We start from the raw sequence: 24,154 nt of genomic DNA on the forward strand, positions 1-24,154 counted from the left end.
TGTGAGAAATGTTTAAAATGTTTTTAATATGCTTGGCATTTAGTGTTCATGACTATAAAATGCAACTTACCTTTTCAGCCTAATTTTCCCTAATTTTAGACATTCTGCCTCAATTACAGATTTTACAGCTGTGTCCTAGATTTCTTTGCCTGTCGGCTTTTCTATATGTCATACCCTCTGCAAGGAAGGTCCTTCTCCCCGCTTCTCATGCTCAGGTTCTATTTTATTTCCAGTTCTAATTCCAGTGCTTCTAATAATACTTTTTACAAGCATATATCTTATTTTCTTTCTTCTATTCTCATTTCAAGTATTTCATTTTTCTGTTACATCACATCATTGTCTGCCTTGTAATAAATCCACTAATATATGCATATGTACCACCCATGAAGCTGAAATCTTCATGTTTATTTTTTCCCTTAAAATTAGTAAGTATTCTATTTAATTGAAAAGATTAACAATGTTTTATTTTTGTAAAATTTTTGTATATCATGATCTGCTGTTGAAGAGACACCTCTATTCTATGTCAAATTCTCAATTTTGTGCCTTACAATTCACGTCTGAATTCTGCATTGTAATTTCTATGTAATAACTCCATTTGCTGCCTCTATTCTCTCATATAAACACATTTCAAGAGGCTTAAATGGAAGATGACAATCCAAATAAAATATCTTAGACAGGAAGGTATTTGTAATTATTTCATAAAATGATGCCAAAATCTTGTCACACATACAGTATCTCACATGACAAATTCAATAGTCTTCTCAGAGAAGCACAATTTTTTATAGTAATGTTTCTATGTAAATCAGTCCAGGTGGCTTTCTTTTACATGAACAGGCAGGATTGTTTTCAAAATGATAGAAACAATAAAGAGAGAGAAAACCCAAACTGATTTGCAGTGGGAGTTTCCTCAGTAGTCATCCCGGAGGGAAGTTTTGCTTTGTCACAAGTGACTAGCCCTTAATTTTGAGAGTGAATCATCCCCTTTGAAACGAGAGATAAGTTGGGGAAAGAGCTGTTTAAAAATTACTTTACAACTATTTCCTTTAGAGCTATGACTTCTTAAACTGGAATGTGATCCAGAATAGCTTCCCTTTGAATCCAACATTTGTCTTCAGCATTTTATTGTCTCTCTTTTCCCTCACCCCATCTCACTTTTTCCTTCTCTCTGTTCAACAGATTTACACTGACTGGGCCAACCACTACCTAGCAAAATCGGGCCACAAGCGACTGATCAAGGACTTGCAACAAGACATTGCAGATGGAGTACTCCTAGCAGAAATCATCCAGATTATTGGTAAGACCTTCCTTCTGAAAGAAAGCATAAAAGTCTCTGCTGCCATCTGTTTGGTAAAGCACAACTTAAGTTGAGCGCCTTACTGAACTGGTCCATGTGTCTCTGAGATTCATGGAGCTCTCCCCTGATTTAATTAAAATGTTTATGTGAGGATGTTTGAAAAAGGCAGTTTGGCCATACTTTTAAATAACTGGAACTGTATCTTTGTATACATAAACTTGCTAACCTTTATTGAATCATTTGAATTGAACTGTCAGAAATGAATGCTTCATTAAACCATATGTCTCCCATGTGTGTATTTCGTTAGCTGGAGCAACTCGTACACTCTGAGATGCCTTGAAACTGTATCCTGATCCAACAGGGACAATTGTGAAAGGCTTCATGTCAGCAGTCATTTGGCACAGGCTAAAGAATTAGCAGCAACTTCCTTCTCACTCATTTTTTTTTTTTTTTTTTTTGCCTGATTTGTGCATATAGAATTGGCGGCTGTTAACAAGTGTGTCTTCTTGTGTACTGCTTGGAAGACAGAATATATGTAGCAGGAGCATTTTTGCTTGGTATTTTTTTCCTGTTTTCATGTGTGTGTTTCACTTCATTGCTTAAGCATGTCGTTCTTTTTTTCTCTCTTTTATTTTATCTCTTGGCTTTAGCAAATGAAAAAGTTGAAGATATCAATGGATGTCCTAGAAGTCAGTCTCAGATGGTAAGAATCATATTTATTCTCAATATATAATGCTGATCTTCACTTCCAGAATTAATTGCATTTGTAAATGGATATTATTTTTTTTTTCTGCATGTCTTCCTGCTTAAGAAACCATTTGATCCCATTCTCTCATATGTATTTGTGTGGGTTCAGTTTAGGCACATCAATATCATTAAGTGACTCCTATATACACATGACATATTTCCAGATGTCTTATTAGATCCTTGCCTTTTTTTTTTGTTCTGCTGTTCTGTATAATTTAATTTAACACTGGTCTTAATGGTAGTAAATTTCATTTCTACTTTTAAGTGGATTATTTTTGTCTGAACAACTGGCTTAAAGAACAGGCCTTGCCATGTGCATTTTAAAGTATATAAATAGTATTTTCTTTGTTCATAACAAAGTCCAGTGTAAACACATGGACTCTTCAACACTTCTGGAAATAGTTCTCAAGGCATGTTGCTGTAAGTTTGGTGAGCAGTGACTGATTTTGAGATATGATTCATAGTCTCTTCCAGAAAGCTTTCAGCCTGGATATCTGCGTCTTTCCCAGCTATCTCTTATCTTTATCAACTAATAAAAATGTACAGTTTTATAATAAAGTCAAAGAGTAATAAACTACAGAGATAAAAATCTATTTCTTAATTAAAAAGTCACGACTTAGTTTTATAGGAAAACCTGAAATATAAAATGCCTTAACTAAAGTTACATCAAGCAGATACAATCAGGAATGACAGCCAAAATCCACAAGAGGAAGCTTTCTCCAAAACTCGTCAGCACAGAATAGGCATTTTAAATGAATTTAATGAGTTCTTCGTTGTCAGAAACTTGGAGGAATAAAAAAAATCTATCAACTTTTAAAATCTGCTGACCTGCTTTACTTAATGTCAGAAAACTGAAATCCAGAATCATGAACATAATTTATTTTTAAAAGTGATTAACTATCATGTCTATTTTTAAAATAATTGGCCAGGTGTGGTGGCTCACACCTGTAATTCCAGCACTTTGGGATGCCAAGGCGGGTGGATCACCTGAAGTCAGGAGTTCGAGACCAGCCTGACCAACATGGAGAAACCCCGTCTCTACTAAAATTACAAAATTAGCTGGGCGTGGTGGCGCATGCCTGTAATCCCAGCTACTCGGGAGGCTGAGGCAGGAGAATCACTTGAACCAGGGAGGCAGAGGTTGTGGTGAGCCGAGATCGCGCCATTGCACTCTAGCCTGGGCAATAAGAGCAAAACTCTGTCTCAAAATAAATAAATAAATAAATAAAAATAATAAAATAAAATAAAATAATAAAATAAATTAAAAAATAAAAAATAATTACTCCCAGGACCTATTATAATGTCATGAACTCTGTGTATGTGGTTGTGAAAAAAATCACTGTAAAAGAAAGGATTTCTATACAATCCTTCAGTTTTAAGAAAACTTCCTGATCTAATTACTTTGGGCACAAAATGACTCTGTGGGAATTAATTACAGTTGTTTTCTGAGGCTTTACTGTGAACAAGCCAAATCAGAATACATTTAGACCTTGATATAGTAATAAGCTGTGTGATGTTGAGAAAAATATGTAACTTCTTTGAGCCTCATTTTCTCATCTGTAAAATGAACCTTAATTAGAATGTGACAATGAAGTATGTATGTGAACATTCTTTATTAACAAAACTAAAATGCAATGCAGAATAGTATTGCTACAAACTTTGTACAGGACACATGTATAGATCAATACCTGTTAAAAGATTTTCAAGGCTTTCAGTTAAAAAGCTCAACAGTCCCCCGAAACCATAATTATGTTTCTTAAACCCAACATGGTTGCTTTTGCTTTCATTATTTTTACCATGAGGAGGCGTTGAATAATATAAAACATTTTAAGTCTAGAAATTCTCACCTACTTGGCTATCATTCCAATTTGATTCTGGGATTACAGAGAATTCAATAAACAGGCAAGCTTATGCTCAGTGATGGAAAAAAAATTGCAAAGCTCATAACAATGGTTAATAGAGATGCTGTTTTTACCTATTTATCTGAAAAAGCTGTTTCTAGAGACTCTACAAGTCTGTGAAAAGATTCTCTTGAGTTTCAGACTCTGTTATTTTTTATTACTTCTTATTCCTGTTAACTGCAAAATATCATGTTACAGATATTTTGCAAGTTATGTTGATATTTCCACTTCTGATTAAAACAAAATAGAAAGACTAAACTCTGAGAAATGCAAATGCTATAAAAAAGGTAGTTTATCCAGCCAAAAAGCATTAGTTGGAATCATATTGAATATTGACTAAGAATGACTTAGATCCTCATTTCTTTATGATGTAGTTGAATTTTGAATCTGAATTTGGCATGCCTTCAATATCTTGATTCGGAAAAAATACATATGAAATAAATGTAACTTTTTTGATTGAATTATTTTTGCCTCTGTTCTTAAGAATTTGTGTAAGCAGTATTAGTGAATACAAATTCCAGACTTTAATTGAGACAAGAACAAAAAGGAAAGATAATTATGATAGCAAGACTAGGCTTAAGAATTTCATGTATCTACTCCAAACAGGATGTTGCCTGCTCCTTGATTGCATAACACTGGCAGGTGCTACATTAGTAAGAGTGAGTGGTATACTTACTCATAGCACTACTTTGGCCACGTCTTTCTTACACCTGGTCTTTTGTGGCCTTTGGTTGCTGTTGGAGGTTAATAACAAAAGATAAAGTAAAATTAGGTCTGCTACTATTTTTAATCACAAATTGTTTTTATTTAAATGTTAAACTTGCTAACCTTTATTGAATCATTTTAAGCCTTTAAGGATAGAAAAATCCCTTTTGTCGTATGAATCTACAATGTATTGATAAATTTCCATAGTAGCCAGATAATTCACATGTAATCAATATTTACTGAGCACTGAGTACAAGGTATAACGACATTTGAATGAACTACACTTGAGAACTGGAGGAGCAAATGTTTAGATAAATAACAGCAACAGTTACATAGGCAAGAACAAAAAGACTGAGAGTGGAATAAGTTTGGTGCATTCCACAAACAGATAGAAGAGAACCGTGGATTAGGCACAAGGAGAGTTGTTTGAAGGGAACAAGGAAGCCTGATAGTGTGGGGCCAAAGTAAGGAGTTGCTATGGTATTCTAACTCAGTCACAGAGCCTTTGGAAGATTTTTAAAGCTGGGATGTGGTATGATCTAATATAAATATTTTAAAAGATCACCCTAGATGCTTCATGGGGATTATAAAGTAAGTAAATGTTGGTGTCCAGTTGAATGTGGGTGATGGAGAGTACAGGGAGCTTAAAATGGCCCCAATTTTTTAGCTTGAATGGGTAAGTAATTACCATAAACAAGATGATTATTATAGAAGCAGAAAAAAATGTCTTAAAAAGGTGGAGGGGGGGAAGGTAGTGAATTCATTTTTCAACATGTGGACTTGATGTATCTATTAAAACATCAATTTGGAGGTAACTTTAGGCTATTAGACATGTGTTTCTGAAGGTCAGAAAAGGGTATTGGTTAGAATATACTGAAAGAATAGGTAATAGTTAAAGCCATGGACAAGAATGGAATCTTACAGGAGGTCTGCATAAAGTCACTGGAGAAGAAACTTGAGGTTTTTCACTCTAGGAAATATAAATATTCATGTGATAGAGGTATAGGAGTCAGGAAAGGGAAAGAATGTTGAGAGAGTGAGACTATCATTGAGGAACACAATCACAGATGTGGACTGCTAATCCTTAGGGAAGATGCTGTAGTTGAAGCTCTAATACTTGGACTACCCCAGCAAGTTAGGGTGAAGTAAGATGAGCAGAATGTGTAACATGCTGTCAAATATTATGCAGCTAAATAGCTGGTGTACTGGAATGAGGTATTTATTTTTGGTAATTGGATAGGCATTGATTACATATATGTGAACATCTTCTGTAGAGTGATAATGTGTTAAGAAGTAACTGAGAAGTGCCTATATACATTGAGTCATGAATAATTTTTCTAAGAGTGTCCTGTTAAGACACTGTTAGAGAAGAAAAAATAAATAAATAGTTTGAGAAGAAGACAGAGTTGAGGGGAGGTTTTGCAAGGCAGGAAGTAAGCAGAGAAGGAGGAAGCAGTAGAGGGAGAGGAAAGGGTCCAGGGAAATGAAGTGGTAAGTGACTATATGACGTCCTAAAGGAAGTAGAAGAGGAGGAAATTTTGGTCTGTGTGGAAAATTTGATGCTGGAAAACAATGGGGATACATTTGCTTCTGTATCATGTCATAAAAGGTTATGACGGGGTGAAGATACTGATACTTGAAAAAGTATGTATGTAACATATTTGTATAAACACAAATCTCTCCATAGTAGCTACCACTGAAAGGATTATGGATGGGACAGGGAAGAAACACATAAGTAGAGGCAAGTTATTTGAAGGACTTTAGTTCTGTGGGGTATAATGCACTCTATTATTCTGCTTTTACAACTTACATAAGTGTTACATGTATTATTTTGTGTACATCAAATATAGTAAATAATTTCAAAGTAGGAAAGAAAGTATATTAAATAGAAACTAGAGGAATTTAAATTAATATAACAACTTCAGAATTTTAGATAATATGAATGTACTTTCTTTTCATGTGATTTTCTAATGGTTTAATGGTTACTTTATTTATTTATTATTATTATTTTTTGAGATGGAGTCTTGCTCTGTCACCCAAGCTGGAGTACAATGGTGTGATCTCGGCTTATTGCGACTTCCGCCTCCTGGGTTCAAGCGATTCTCCTTGCCTCAGCCTCCTGAGTAACTGGGATTACAGGCGCCCACCAACATGCCTGGCTAATTTTTTTTTTTTTTTTTGTATTTTTAATAGGGACAGGGTTTCACCATGTTGGCCAGGGTGGTTTCGAACTCCTGACCTCAGGTGAGCCACCTGTCTCGGCCTCCCAAAGTACTGGTATTACAGGCATGAGCCACCACAGCTGGCCATGGTTACCTTATAATAAAGAAAAATTCACCACGTGTGTGTGTATGTGTGTGTGTGTGTGCGCGCGCGTGCGCAACTTAGGGAGAAAATTTAACTCTCTCTATATAATATGTGTGTGTGTGTGTGGAGATATATATATATATAATGCATGTATATATAATCCCTACAATAATTCTTTTGAATAGCATAGTCTAAAGAGCACATATTTTAAAAAGTATGAATGTGTCCTTTTAGCAGTTTATTAGTATAATTACTGAGATATTGTGGTTCATATTTATCTTAAGTTTCGAAGTCATGGTTATTTTCCTTTGATGAGCTTGAGACTAAACTGGTCCTGGAAAACAGAACTTAGTTTGTTGGAGCTTACTCAACACTAAATTTAACCTCATCCAAAGATAAGTTACTAATGTGGATGGCACCTGTTCAGTAATTCCTAGGTGGGCGGTATCAAGATTCAAAATATATATTGCACATCCCAACTTTGGTGAGCTTACATGAGGAAATAAATTAGTAAACTATAAATACCAGGAATGTCCCAAATGCCCAGCAAATTAAAAATAGCAAAAATATGCCCAACATTTACTTAGAATGCAGAGACACAAGTGCAAGTTTCTTAGACAAAAATGTTAGACATGTAGGGTAAAAGTTGTTTCAAAGACATTTTTAAAAACAATTTTAAATAGACCATTATATTTAAGGATCTTCACAAATGCACAGAAGAATGAGGACATCTGATTATGTGAAATAATTGCAAACCAAGTAAGACAGCTAAGGATCTGGCAAGTGTAGTTCACAGCTTGTCCTTCCTCTTTCTTGGCTCTATTTTACCATAATAGCTCAATTGTTTTCCAGTCACAAACTTCAACCTAAGTTTTTAGTATAACATATATATTGTTTACAATTTGCTGATATGAATATTTTTGGCTCCTTATTCCTTTTTAACTCCTAGTAGCTGGAAAATTAGATTTAAGTATTTCCTGCCTATCGGATTCCACGTCTCATAGGGTTATGGCTCCCAGAATCATTACTGTTATGGAATTCACATCTTTAAGCCCATTTGGGATAGAGATTTCTTGATCCTATTTCTAATGTTTATATTTATCTGGAAAGTGAAACTATTCTGAATAGTAAAAAAAGCCCAAGCTTTTATCAATAGCCTGTCCTTTAAAGTTTTATTTTTTTCAGCTACTGCTTGTAATCACTCTTCTTTTAAAGGATTTTTTGTTTGTTTGTTTTTTAGGTAAGATAAGAAGATGAGGTTCTTAACCAAATAGGGAAGAGATAAAATACTGGAATGCTCTTAAAGGTTTAATAAAATCTTATATATGGCACACTGCAAAATTGTAGCACTATGACTCAGAGGAGTGGAATATTGCTAAGTTAGTCCAGTCACATGATCCCTTGACTTTGAAAATATTCATCTTCTGGAATGGCTAGAAAAAGATAGCTTAATGAAGACAAATGCTTTACTACAAATAGAACTCTGATCTGTAAAGAAATACTAACTGAAAATCTTTACTTTGTATTTTTCTTAATGATTTCATTATTTTTATACAGATTCAAACTTTGCAAAAATGTGTATAAACTACTAGTATTAGGGAATTTATATTTCAGTTATTAGAATATTGCCTAAATGATTTTTAAATCTGCTTGTCTCTAGAGGTTGCTCCACACATTAGTCAAGTTCAAATGAAGTAATTGACATAACATAGAGGCATTAAGAGGCAGTGTGTTTTGTTAAAAGGACAAAGGTCACTGGAATTCTAATTTTGTATATGTGACCCAGGAAAAGGCATTCAGTAAATGCTCAGGGCCTCTGCTCATTTCTGCAATGAGGAAATTGGACAGATAACTCTAAAGTCAATTGGAACTCTGATTTGCTACCTTGATTTAAAAAAAAAATGCCAAAGAGGATGATTTCTCTTCGGTTTTAGTAAGTCTAATTTACAAAGAAAAACAGCAATGTGAAATCATTTTGTTGCGGGAATTCTTTGGTCTGCCATTTAGAAATTAAATAGAAGTTAAAAATACAAGAACACCTTGTTGTATTAACTTTATATTATAGAATAAATAGCTTAAATGTTGTTCTCATTGTTGTCAATATTTATACTTGTTTGTGTAATTAATATGATAAATAGAAATTGGAATAAAGTAACTTGGTTTGAATTACAGAGTTTTTCTTTGTTTTTGAAGAGAAGATATAATTTTTAAGGACATTAAAATTTATATATGCATATATAACCATTGCAAAATGTAGTTGATGTTTCTGCTATATCTTTGAATACTGACCACTTTAATAAATAACTGGCATATTCTTTATCCTGATTTTTTGTACTTAAAATTCTACAAATTGTTTTTTATTGGCAGCCCAGTTTTACTGTAAACACAAAATACAATCATTGTATTTGAAGATATATATAAGAATCCTTTTATAATTTTAACTTTTTACATTTAATAGTTGGTATTTTTAAGAAACTTATTGGTCCATCTTTCTCAATTGCCCCCCCCCCCCACTGCCAAACTTAATAAAATTATCACTTACAATAATCAGTGGAAAAATATTTAACAGTAGGACAATTTTAACAATCTTATTTTAGGAAGCAAAATATTAAGATATGCAGCTATTTTCAGTATGAATTGTAATACTCCTATCTGAAAAAATCTGTGATAGTTTATATATTTACTATTATTTCAATAATAAGAAAAAGGAGTAAATAAAATAGGGAAAATCTTGTTCATTTAACCTCAGTGCAATTGTATGCAAAATTTATCTTTGATTAGATAAGTATTTTGAAATTTAGTAGAAGTGCCAAAGCTAGTTGTTTCATGAAGTTATATTTAAATTATTTTAATACGATTTCAGTTAAACTGAATTGTGTGGATAGACATAGAAAAAATATTGACATTCCTTGTTATACTTTGAAAAATCATATTTCCCACCTGACTTGTATTAGCCATATTTCAAACAAGAAATACTGGGAAATCATTACATAGAAACATACAACTTCAGAGAAAGATCTGATAGTTCAACGATGTTATTATCACTTATTTATTGAACATCAGTGGTATATACCTAGTGCTGTGCTAGATGTTTTGCTTATACTTTTCATTTAGCCATCACAGTAAACCTATAATACAACTGTGTCTCATTGAGGCAATCTGTGTCCTTTATTTAGTAAGTAGAAGAATTATGGTTTGGACTCTATTTAGTCTGTTTAGTCTAGGCCAGATTGTCTTTCGACTTGCTAACAAATAAATTTAACAAAATAAGGTCTGGAATTCGGGTCTGGATCTTCAGCTCTTTCTTTTTTCCTTCTCCTCCTCCTCCTCCACTTCCTCCTCCTCTTCATTTTTTTAAAAACTACTTTTTTAGAGCAAATTTAAGTTCACAGCAAAATTAAGAGAAAAGTACAGATTTCCCATCTACCCCTTTTCCTCACACATGCATAGCCCCCCCATATCATCATCACCCAACAGAGTAGTGTATTTATTATAATTAATAAACATATATTGAAACATTGGTATCTCCCAGAATCCATGATTCACATTAAAGTTTACTCTTGGTATTGTACATTAGACAAATGTATAATGACATATGTCTACCATTATAGTGTCATACAGAGTAGTTTTACTGCCCTACACATCCTCTGTGCTCCAACCCCTGGGAGCCAGTGATTGTTTTACTGTCCCTATGGTTTTGCCTATTCTATAGAGGCTGTTACATTATTGGAGTCATACAGAATGTAGTCTTTTCAGGTTGGCTTCTTTCACTTAGTAATGTGGATTTAAGGTTCCTTCATGTCTTTTCATGGCTTGATAGCTCGTTTCTTTTAAGTGCTGAATAGTATTCCATTGTCTGAATGTACCACAGTTTATCCATTCTGCTACTGAAGAACATCTTAGTTGATTCCAAGTTTTGGCAATTATGAAGAAAACTACTATACATTTCCATGGGTAGATTCTTGTGTGAACTTAAGTTTTCAACTCCTTTGGGTAAATACTAATAAGTGTGATTGATGGATCATATGACATTTGTTTAGTTTTGTAAGAAACCACCAAACTGTCTTCCAAAGTGTTTTATTTTGCATTCCCACCAGCAATGAGTGAGAATTCCTGCTGCTCCACATCCTCACTAGCATTTGGTATTGTCAGTGTTCTGGATTTTGGCCATCCTAATAGATTTGTAATAGCATCTCATTGTAACTTTAATTTGAATTCCCCTGATGACATATGTTGTGGAAATATGCATCTTTTCATATGCTTATACGTCTCACTATATCTGTTTTGGTGAGGTATCTGTTAAGGTCTTTGACTCTAGTTTTAAAAACCAGGTTGGGTTGTTTGTTTTCTTGTTGAGTTTTAAGAGTTCTTTGTAAACTTTGGGTGATGACTGTGTCTTCTGTAAATGTTTCTGCTAATCTGTGGTTTGTCTTCTCATTCTTTTGACACTGTGCTTTACAGGGCAGAAGTTTTTAATTTTTATGAAGTCCAGCTTATCAATTATTTATATTACACATCATGTCTTTAGTGTTGCGTCTATTTTTCTTCATATATTTGTTGCATGTAGATGTCCAGCTCATCTAGCACTCTTTGTTGAAAAGGTGATCTTTGCTTCATTGTATTGCCTTTGCTGCTTCTTCAGATATCAATTGACTATGTTAATCTGGGTCTACTTCTGGGCTCTCTATTCTGTTCCACTCATTATTTTCCCATTTTTTCACCAACCCCATACTGTCTTGATTACTCTCTTGATTACATGACTTACTTCATGTAGGTTGTAAAGTTGTGTTGTGTCAGTCCTCCAATTTTGTACTTCTTCAATATTCTATTGGCAATTTAGGTCTTTTGACTCTTCATATAAAGTTTAAAATTAGTTTGTTGATATCCACAAAATAACTTCCTGGATTTTGATTGAGATTGCTCTTTCTAAAAAAAATTATTTGGCTCCCCTCCTTCTCCTTCTCCTATGCCCAAACTTGCAATATAAATAAGAATTATTCTTCAATATTACACTTGTTTCTTCTATCTGTGGCAGGGATATAAACTCTCAGGAAACTGGGAGAGGGAGTGGTCTTGTGAGACAAATAATGATTTATAAATTTTATGGTAAAATTATGAATTTGGCAAATAATAAGTTGTTTTATGTAACTTTAGCTCTTTATATACATACATATTTTAGGTTTAGAAGAGTTTAATAACTTTATAATAAAACAATAAATTCCCTTGTTTGGTTTTGTTTTTCTGGAACAAACTTAAAAGCAGAAATTTATTAAAAAACAAAAGAATGTATCTTCAGGTCAATGAATACTGATGTAATTTTTAATAAGTTATATTTATAACACTATTGCCAATTGTAGTTTATAATGAGGATTTAATATCACCTATAACTGATACAAAATATTAAATGATGTTCATAATTCTGCAATTATCAAGTAAGTTAAATAAGAATAGTAGGGTTTTGAACCTACTAAATGAAAAAGATTTTATCTGATTATATCCTCAGGAACTTTCCATATCTATGTCTATACAGCTAGTCACATACACACACAATTCTGTTCTAGTATACATGAGTTTATAGAGCTTAGCTCCATATTAGGAAGAGTACCTATACATATAAATAATTGAATATACCCTTCTCCATTTCTAGTGTGGATATATGTGTGTGTATACACTCGCACCCACACATACCTAGTATGGAGCCAAGCTATTTATAAGCATCTTTAATCCTCACATGATATGTTGATGTGGGAACTTGAATTCTTTTCATGCTCATGTCACAGATGAGGAAACTGAAGCTTTGAGAGAGTAAAAACTTCTCAGTTTCTTACAATGTGAAAATTGTAATACCATGATGCAAATCTAGTTTTATTTAACTGCAAAATTTTTAATTACACTATAGGACCTAATTAATAAACGTACTCCTTGTATCTAATCACGGATCAACTAAGCAAATAAACAAACAGAAATCAAAGAGCAAAACCCAATTAATATCCCTTATTCCTCTCCCTATTCTGCAACACAGACACATTTGAGATGGGAAAGGAAAGCCTGCAAGGCATTGCTTTGCAATGACACAGGGGTAACTAAACTGTACCTCTCATCTTCACTGTCCCTAGCAATTTTGTCCCTTAACAAATCACATTTCCAGAGGACAAGGCCTGGAATTATGCATGCTCACAATGATCCCTGCTCATCTTTGGGCTTGCCAAAGTTTTGATTTCTACTGCTTTACTGAGTAGATCCTTGTATTAGTTTCCTGTGGCTTCTGTAACAAATTACCACCAATTTGGTGCCTTAAAACAATAGAAATTTAACTTCTCACAGTACTGGAGGGCAGAAATCCGTATCACTGGACTGGAATCAAGGTGTCAACAGTACTGTATGTTTTCCAGAGGCTGTAGGGGATATCCATTCCTTTCCTTTTCTAACTTATGGTGGATGCCAGTATTCTTTTACTTGAAGCCACATCAACCATTCTGTATGTTAATCTACCAACATATAAAATGCATTGGATATTTGAGAATATACAAGTAGTTCAACTTATGAACTTATGAAATATGTGGAACAAGTGGATTTTTGCATACCCATTTCCGACTTTACCTTTACACTACACAGTGTTCATTCTTACATTCAACCAAATATTTTTTGATCCCCTACTTTCTTTGTACCTGGCACTATTTCCTAGCCATCTTCCAACTGTGTAGTAAGCCTGAGTCAGAGGCTGGGAATAGCTTAGTGAGAATGTTTAAATTATAGTGGTAGTAAGTATAATGAGGCAGAAGAGCAAGCTCATTGCAGAAAGACAGGTTTAAGTTTTAGTTTTGGCTCTGCTCCTCATAACTGTGTAAGCTTATGTAAGCTATGCTATCTTTCTGAGCCTCTAGTGAACAAACAAAATAATATCGACTTTACTAAAACGTACAGTGAAGATGAAAGGGTTTTGTATATGGAGTAAATAGCATACTTGCTTACGACTCTGTATAAACTTCCTTCTTGTATTTGGTTGTTGAATGGTTGAGGAGAACATAGAGCAGCTCCAAATCATTTTCCCTGCGTGATAGGATTTTTAAAACTGCAAATTTCTCACATAGTATCTTTTGAGTTAGTGTGTTACAACTTAATTTAAAAATGAAATATACTAAAATAGGATTTTTTAAAAATTAGAGAGTATTTCAGATATGAGTAAAAATTGATTTGTGAAATGTTTATTACTATCTGTTAATAAATTTATGTATGTACTGTGTGGTCATTTAAAAGGATGTATTCATTGCAATACTGATCATTTCCCTTTTTTGATTAAAACACACGTTTGGATCTCTGATCTTTAAGATCAAGCCTGACCCTTAGCAAGGCATGGAGGATGTTCCTCATTGAGCCCCTACTTATTTCTGTGGCCTTATCTCCCGCCACTGTCTTTCTCTAGATTTCAGGATTCGTGCTCTGGAGTCCCTTCTGCCTGACGCATTCTACCCATGTTCTTCAAACTGATTTGAAGGCTGCTAACCTTTTGAGCAGTTTCACAATAGTACACAATGGGAAGTTGTGGAGAAAGACTTAAATGAGAGTCAATTAAATATTCCTGGCTATTCTGATCTCTTAAAAGATCCCTCAACCTATGCTCTTTCTCAACCGTGACCAGTTCACATATAGCTCCTTCCCGCGTTCACCTCATACCACATCTCCTTCAGCAAACCCTTCCTAACCTCTCAGGGACTAACTCAGGCTTCCCTTAAAGCAGCAAAATGTAGGGGTTAGGAACATGGGCTTGGAGTGACCTTGGGCATATCAATTCAGTTCTCTGATCAACACTTTTATCATTGTATATTGGTATAGTAATGACAACTTCAAAATAATATATCTTTGTTACTATGTTAGGTAGGTCTTAGTTACTAATAACTTTCTCCTTTCCTAGTCTTTTTGACCTCTGATCAGAAATAGACCTTCTGGCTAGCCGCAGTGACTCACGCCTGTAATCCCAGCACTTTGAGAGTCCGAGAATGGTGGATCACTTGAGGTCAGGAGTCCAAGACCAGCCTGGCCAATAGGGTGAAACCACATCCCTACTAAAAATACAAAAATTAACTGGGCATGGTGGTGCACACCTGTAGTCCTAGTTAGCAAGGAGGCTGAGGCAGGAGGATCGTTTGAGCCCAGGGGGTGGAGGCTGTAGTGGGCTGAGACTGTGCTACTGCATGCCAGCCTGGGCAATGGGAGTAAAACCCTGTCTCAAAAAAAAAAAAAAAAAAAAAAAAAAAGACCCTTCTGCATTCTTTTCTAGGAGCGTATGTCTCTGTGATAATAGTATTTATTGCATTAAATTGGAATTATCTCCCTTCCCTATAAAACTATATATTTTTTAGGGCTTGGAAGTATCTCAAGGAACCAATAATTTTTAAATGAACGAAGGAAAACAAACATCCTGCAAATTTTAACCAAAGCAAAAATATTACTGTATTTTACTTTAACTCTCCAGAAAAAAAATTATTTCTAGTTAAAATCTTAGGATAAATTCTATGTAATTACTTGTATTCAATGTTAGGATTGGCATTTGCTCAAACTAAACCATCTTATCTAGTTTTTGATTGAAATTTTATTTAATTTATGTAATGACACTAGTATTACATGTTTAATGTGAAAAATGAGAAGTATAGTTCACAAAAATAGCACAAGTCACAAAAGAATCTACCTTCCTGAAATATCCAAAGTTAGGATTGGTTTATGTTTTTCCAGACATTCTCTATGTATGATTGGCAACAGCAATATCTAGCACTTTAGCCATGTTCTAACTTGGATGCATTTCTTATGGAGAGAGAAATAAATCTTTGAGGCATTATACCTGCTATATGGTTTATGATTATTTAGCTTTTTACATTGTAGCAGGGTTTGAGTCCAATGGGAAACTCGGTGTTTTAAATCCCAGGTCAAAGTCAACCCTATAAGCATAATTGCAGAAGTTAAGGACTGGAGCGATCAATTTTCAAGCATCCTTGTGAACAGTTTTCCTTATAGTTACTGTGGTTAATATGCCCCATTCCTCCTTCTGATGCTTGTCTAACCTTATATAAAATCCAACTTATGTTTTTATTAATTAATTTTTTTGAGACAGAGTCTCACTCTGTCACTCAGGCTGGAGTGCAGTTACGTGATCTGGGCTCACTGCAACCTCCTCCTCCCAGGTTCAAGCCGAATCTCCTGCCTCAGCCTCCAGAGTAGCTGGGATTACAGACACATGCCACCATACCTGGCTGATTTTTGTATTTTTAGTAGAGACGGGGTTTCACCATGTTGGCCAGGCTGGTCTCAAACTCCTCACCTCAGTTGATCCACCCACTTCGGCCTGGGATTACAGGCGTGAGCCAGCACACCCAGGCCTAACTTAGCTTTTTAAGTCTAAATGACACTTCTGTGAAGCTTTCTCCATATCTGTAGTGGAAATTGATAACTCCATTCTCCTCGCTGCTCTACAGAGTCGTTTATAATTCTCTGAAATTTATCGTGTTATGCCTTGCGTTATGACAATTTATGAATCTTTTCTGTCTCCTCAGCTATTTTACAAGCTCACAAAGGCAAAGATCTTATCATGCATTTTTATATCCCTTCACCATTGAGCAGAGCTCTTTGACCATAATAAACAGTTGATAGTTGCTGAATGAATTAATTACTCGGTGTTAAGTGTTGTGCCATGGTTTAGATTTAATCACAAACTATAGGAGATTATTAATCATATCTTGATATTTAGTACCAAACTGTAATGTTCATTAACTATCCATAAGTAAGTGTAAAAATATGTGAATAGACAAGATATTACTTTGTTAATATTGTGATAGATACTTCTAATTACATGTCCTGAAACAGGTTATATTTGCAGTAAAAAATGCTAAAAGGCTGGCTGTAATAAAACACATAGCTTAAAATGTATGAGTTCAATGAAGAGCTGTGCTGATTAAAAGCACTACATATTTAGAATAGTTTATTCATCCCTGAAATTAATAAATATCAGTGTTTTTTTTGTTTTGTTTTGTTTTTTTGTTTTTTTTTTGAGACAGAGTCTCACTCTGTCCCCCTGGCTGGAGCACAGTGGGATGATCTCGGCTCACTGTAACCTCTGTCTTGCAGGTTCAAGTGATTCTCATGCCTTAGCCTCCTCGGAGTAGCCAGGATTACAGATGACTGCCACCATGCCCAGCTAATTTTTGTATTTTTAGTAGGGATGGACTTTGCCATGTTGGCCAGGTTGGTTTCAAACTCCTTACCTCAGGTTGTCTGCCTGCCTTGGCCTCCCCAAATGCTGGGATTACAGGCGTGAGCCACCACACCCTGCCAATATCAGTATTTCTAATACACACTCTATGGTTTATATGTCGAGAACGCATGTTAACTCTCAGGTTTAAAATAATAAGTGTAGTTAAAAATATACTTGTAAGTGTCTTGGGTTTTCATATGTGAAGATGATGAAACTCTTCCTTTTCTCATTTGAAACCCAATTTGTAATTTAGCAATCAGACATGCTCATATTTAGCAAATATGTAAGGGTCAGTATAAACACACAACTATGAAAATAGACAATCAGAAAAATTCTGCCTTGAAAAGTTTCTGTCCCATTTTTTTATGTGAGTAGTTGAAATAATTCAGTGCTCTTTAGAATACATGAAAATCGTGGCTGTGTTTTGAAATTGATGTCTGTAGCACAGAGCACATTTTCAGGCATAAAATAAGTTTAATAAATGTGTGACGAATGAATAAATAAATGGTTTGCTTGACAGAACATGAAAAACCAGTAGTGTTACAGGATGCTAATATTAATTATGTATGTAGAAACTACTCAATTCTAAAAATATGGACCAATTTCTATTACATTTGTTTAGTTTCTGTAATAAAGAAAATAACAGTGTATTTGAAGAATTACTCTAACAAAACTGTTTTTCTTTAGGGCATTATGATAAGATTAACTATTTTGATGAAATCCCAAAACCTCAAGGCTCAATGTATCTGTGCATTTGGATACTTCTGAAAATAATGACTGGCTCTAGCTCTTAGAAACTTTTCATTTTATTTTCATCACACAGCCAACATTTTTATAGTTATCAAGCCATGCTTAAAATTTAACATGAAAAAGGAAGGGAAAGTAGGTGTTCCATGCCAATAAAAGATAAACCAGAAGTAGAAAAAAAGGGCCCAAGAAATTGTGCTTGACATGAAATTGTGCCTAACATAATAATTAGGCAAGTAAACGTCCTGAGAGTGACTGTCCGTAAGCTACAGATGTGTGACTATTTCTTGAGCCAATTGATTAACATGGTGTCTGTTGAAATAATAATGAATTTCTTTGTATTACTGCTACAAAGGAATATATTTTAATATCACAGGAATAACACATGAATTATATAGTATTATGGTCCAAATAAAAAAATTATAATGTATTACTCTAGTGTGAGCAGTGCAATTCCTGCAACCACATGGTAGTAAACTGAAATTATCTGCAGTTACTTTCTTTGAAGAATATATTTGGAAGTTGTAATTTACAAGTTTTGCTACAAATTGGAATCACCTGGGGATTTGTAATGTATACTGAAAAACTGGCTCCTATCTGCTGACATTCTGATTAAACTTATGAGGGTATAAATTGGGCATCTATGGTTTTAAAAGATCCTCAGTTAATTCTTAAGTGTAGTAGAGTTTAAGAAATACTAGATTAAAAATTTGGGAACTGAGTTTACTGGGATACGGATAATTCTTAGGAAACTCTGTGTAATACCAAAAGTGAAAGAGGCTATGATGTGAAATGGCATCATTTATACCATTATAGCATCATTACCCTCCATTCATATTAAACACTTTTATAATAACAGTAGGCATTTTTTGTTGTTTTGAGTTATTGAATCCCTACTATGTACATTGTATTGTGCTAAGTGTTTTACATGTAAAATTTAAATGACTCTTCTAAGTAATTATTCATATTATCTGCTTTTAATTTTTATTTCTTAAATTGAAAAAAATCAGCTAAAATGATTATTATGGGCCCCACCATCATGGAATTTTTTGAAATCATTTATTTCTATTAATCCCAAAATATAATGGTAACAAGTTTTCCCCACACATCATTTCTATTTTTATGAACTATTGATTTTTCTAAATGTGAATTGAAAACACAAAACTTGACTAATCCCTTGGCATTTCCATTTCTCACTAATTTGCCGGTTATGATCAGGTTTTGGTTTTCTACTCTCATCAACATCTTTTCTACTCCAGAGGAGTATTTTCCTCCCTATCCCGACAAAAAAAAAAAGATCAAAAACTAAATTTTGAACATATAGCAGGCCAAATGCTATTACAGCTTATAAATGATGCTATGTCTAAATTTATTAATTCATTCAGATAGTCAACAATAATGCATTAAGCATTGATTGTCCCTGGCCATGGTGTGAGGTTCTGGGGGTAAGAGGGTAAATGTGAGAAGAGAGGCGTCAGCTCCCACCAGCAGAGACGAGTTCAAGTATTTCAGAGGAGAGGCTTAAGGATGTCATACAAGTAAGTCAGCTCATCAGGGTCAATGTTCAGGAGACATAATGAAGTTGACTACTAATATTATTTCCAGTTAGGGTTTAATTATTTCTCTTTTTTATTTGACTGCTTCAAGCATGAAAACACTATATTATCCTTGCTGTAGTTCATTTATTTCCTCAGAAATTATTTGTAGATCACCTAAGTCATACATTTAGACTGGGGAGAGAGCAGTAGACAAAATTAAAAAGAATCAATAGACAGTATACATTCTGGCTAGTCATATATATAGATACACGCATATAAATAAATATATATACATATATAACACATTAAATATATATCATGATGTATACTTTAATATATATGTAATACATATCATGATATATACTTTAATAACATACAACATATATTACCTGTAATATATATGTAATGTATGTAATATACTATTATATATACTTTAATAATGTATATTACATATCATCAATACATACATGATTATATTATTACATATATAGTAATATATAATCAAAGTATATGTTATGTCACACATACTATACATCTATGTCATGTATGTAATATATGCATATGTATGATATATACACATATAATATATAATGCATATATGTAATAAAAATGCATATGTGTATGTGTGATATGCATGTATGTATATATTGCACATATACATATATGTAATGTATTAATATTGATATTTAATATAAATATATATTTAATATACATATGTTGCATGTATACATGCATATACATGTCTGACATATATGTAATACATTAAATATATAATATATACTTTAATAAGATATATTACTATGTTCATGTTCATATTACATGTATAAGACATGTAATATATTAAATACATAATATATACTTTAATAACATTACTATGTATGTAATATATTATTAAAGTATTAAAGTATATGCTACATATTACATATATGTATGATATATGCAATATACACATATGTATATATTATACATATGCATGTATGTAATATATTAAATATACTAATATTTAATATAAATATGTTTAATATGTGCATACATAATATATATCTTATGTATGTAATATATGTGTATATGACATATGTATATATTACATGTATAAGACATGTATGTAATATGTTAACTATAATATATACTTTCATAACTTACATTACTATATGTAATGTATATCATTAAAGTGTAGATTATATATTACATATCTGTAATATATATCTTTATATTACTATATATGTAATATATTACATAACATGTAATAGATTATTAAATTATATATAATATATTGCATGCATGTAATGTAATATATGTTATATAAGTAACGCATATTACATATATGTTACATATATATGATTTAAATAGACTGGGGAGAGCATATAGACAGAATAAAAAAGAGCCATCATGAAGCTTATATTCTGGCTGGTCATCTATGTATACATTACACACATACAAACACACACACATGTAATATGTAACATATCCTTTAATATTTAATTTGTGTACAATGTTATAAGATATACTTTAATATTTAATTTAGATATTTGGGCATTTACTATTTGATAAGCACTATTATGAGCAACTTTCATTAATTAATTTACTTAATTCTAAATCTAATAGTCAACTCTTAGCTCTTGTCTTACGTGACTTGTTAGCAGCTTTTGATAGAGCTCATCTTTCCCTTGTCCTTAAAATACTTTCTTCAAGTGGTTTTCTGTACCCCATCCTCTCCTGATTTTCTTCATACTTTCCGGTGGCTTTGTTCACTCTTCTCTGTTGGTTCCTCCTCTTCTTTCCAATGATAATCTCCTAAGGCTCAGTGTTTGTTCCTCTTCTTTTATGTCTATACACTTTTGTTGATAATCACCCTCAAGATTTCATTCACATCACCAAAAAATTTGAATTTAGATCTTCACTCCAACCTCTCAGTTGAACTCCAGATTGTGTGTCCTACTGCCTACTAACCATCTCCTTTTGAATGTTTGATGGACCAGTCAACATGTCAAAAAAGAAACTTCCTACTTCCATTCATGATCTTTTCCATCTCAGTGGATAGAGACTTCATCCTTCTTGTGATTAAAGCCCAAATCCTTGGAGTTATTCTTGACTCTTCTCTTTCTCTCAAATGCCATATCTTCCCATAAATTTATCTCAGAAAACATCCAGAATCTGACCATTTCTCATGACCTTCACTGTCCCTTCACTACTCTTGTTGCTACCCTTGAATATGCCCCCTACTGCATACCACCTGCTACAAACCCCACCAGAAAAGAGTCATTGTAGGCATGGCAATGCCCTGGTCTTCTTAGGGCAGTGTTTTCAATATAGTGGATTACCCTCCATGAATGGACCCTGAAATCCACCTAGTAGATTTTAAGCAACATCTAAATAGACTAAACAGAAGACAGTACAGTGCACTAGGAAGCATCGCAGTAACCTGTATTTAGTAAGCTAAATTATTATTCCATGAAACTTTGACTCCATTATAATTATGTATAAGCATATTGGGTTGTGCTATTCAATTTATTTCTTGCTGTGGGTTACAGTCAATATTCTAGAAAATATTAAGGTACATGAAGTTATTCTAATTAAAATTTCACCCAAATTTTTGGTGTTAAAATATGATTTGAATTTTGATTGATTGTTTGATATCCGATTCAAACAATAATGAAGGAAAATAAAACAGATTACAATTACTTGGCTCAATTTGATGGTAAAATAACTTTTATTTATTTGTAAGTTACCAAAAAGTTTTAGAGGTTTTTAGTTTATAGAAAAATTGACATTTAATATGGAAAAAAGCAATTAAAACGGTGTTTGTACTAGGTCTATTTATAATAACTGAGAGATGTTTGGGGGAAATCTATATTAAAAACAGGAATGATAAAATCTTTAGAATTTATTGAAATACAATTATTAACCAGAGAATGTTATTTTATCATTAAAAAATCCACTCAAAAGTATGACTCTGGTGAGAAAGCGACCATATAAATGACATTTAACAAGTTAAAACCACTTATTTTTACTATAAAACATATAGCCTAGTATGTACTAACAAATGTGATTGAATTTATAGAAAGACTAGAATTAAGTGGGGAAAAGGTATTATTTTCTTGAAAGTCATGTTTATTATGCTGATACACTGTGAGAAAATAAATTTTGGTAAATTGTTAATTTTAACAATAAATGTTGAATAAATAAATGAGCTTTAATGAACTAGCCTTTAATAGTCATATTGGAAACTATATTCAAGTACTTATTCTGTCGCTATTACCTAGCTACTCAGGCAATAATGGGGAACATAACTATCATAAATTGCCAGTCCTCATAATGAATGACTATGAGAGAATAGTAAAAATGATTGAATGCTCCTGATAAATAGATTTGAAAATAAAAAAGAATGTATTATCGATCGTTTGTTTTTGTTCTCCTCCTTCCTTCCTTCCTTCCTTCCTTCCTTCCTTCCTTCTCTTCCTCCTTCCTTCTCTTTCCTTCTCCTTCCTTCTTCTCCTCCTTCTCCTCCTTCTCCTCCTTCCTCCTCTTGCTTCCTCCTTCCTCCTCTTGCTTCCTCCTGCTCCTTCCCCCCCACTTCCTCTTCCTCCCTCCTCTTCCCCCCTGCTCCTCCTTCTTCTCCTTCTTCTTTCTTTCCTTCTCCTTCTCCTTCTTCTCTTTTACATTCCCCTTCTGATTGTGGTGCAAGATGAAAGAAAGAGTTGTGTCTAACACCCAATTTAGGAATCAGTTTATTTTATATGCTGGTTAAATGGTAGACAAAAAAATTATCTTACAAACTTAGCTACAGACTCGATGAACCTTTTCTGGATTTTCAATGAGCTAACCTGTTCATGTATAATATGAGTAACTAAATTTTAGGTAATAATATCCTATTAACATTTTGTAGCAAATCGCATTTGGGTCAGAAATCTTCCTTCTTTCTATAAAAGGCATATAATTGCATTGAAATCAAGAACTTTAGGACTGCTCTTGCAAACATTTAAAAATATTACATCACATTATCCTTCTTAATATTAGGCCACAATAATTATTTGGCATCTTTCTTTTACTAATTTTTAGTGGGTCTGAAAGAAATACATTTAAAAGAACACTGTGGATGGATAGAGAACATCCAGTTTGCCTCATTCCTTGTTATTGTTCCTCCTCCTTTACTTCCTTATATAATCTTATAGCTAGTAGCAGAATGAAATATGAAGAAAGGAAAGAATTAATATATGTTTCAGCACTATCACCTCATTGGATATTCAGATGCTGATCGGCAGAACAATAAGATTTATTATATTATGTTATATTCAGCATGTTCAACTCTATTATTTATTCAGTAGAATAAATTCAGTAAAACTTACTTTGAAGTTAATTAATATAAGACTTTTTTTCCTCAAAATAAACGAGTATATCTTGTCTGTGGTCATTTTTAAGGAAAAAGCATATCATTGTATATTAACATTTTTTGTACAAAATTGCTATTTTAAAGGAACAGAAATAGTTTCTCTGTTTTATAAGGATAGATTCTTGAATCTATTTTTTTCGTTTTATTTTCTTTAAGAGACATTTTGACCTTACTATGAAGCTAAGCTAGGGAGGACATTGGCAGAACTCTATGTGTGTGTCCTCATGCAGAGCTTTTGATGAGAATTTAGTAAGACAGACAATAGTTCCTTGCCAAGTTGTT

At 33.2% G+C, this 24,154-nt stretch overlaps 1 protein-coding gene across 3 annotated transcripts in view; it reads left to right on the forward strand.

Moving 5' to 3' along the window:
• NAV3 (neuron navigator 3) overlaps positions 1 to 24,154 on the forward strand; it is a 385,886-nt gene that overhangs the window by 107,976 nt on the left and 253,756 nt on the right. For all 3 annotated transcript variants that reach the window (XM_028829741.2, XM_028829742.2, XM_077953206.1), the window contains exons 2-3: positions 1,177 to 1,294; positions 1,945 to 1,997. In XM_028829741.2, the coding sequence (XP_028685574.2) occupies positions 1,177 to 1,294; positions 1,945 to 1,997 (171 nt within the window). The remainder of the gene's footprint in view (positions 1 to 1,176; positions 1,295 to 1,944; positions 1,998 to 24,154) is intronic.

This window comes from Macaca mulatta, chromosome 11 (genome assembly GCF_049350105.2).
Source record: "Macaca mulatta isolate MMU2019108-1 chromosome 11, T2T-MMU8v2.0, whole genome shotgun sequence".
NCBI lineage: Eukaryota > Metazoa > Chordata > Mammalia > Primates > Cercopithecidae > Macaca > Macaca mulatta.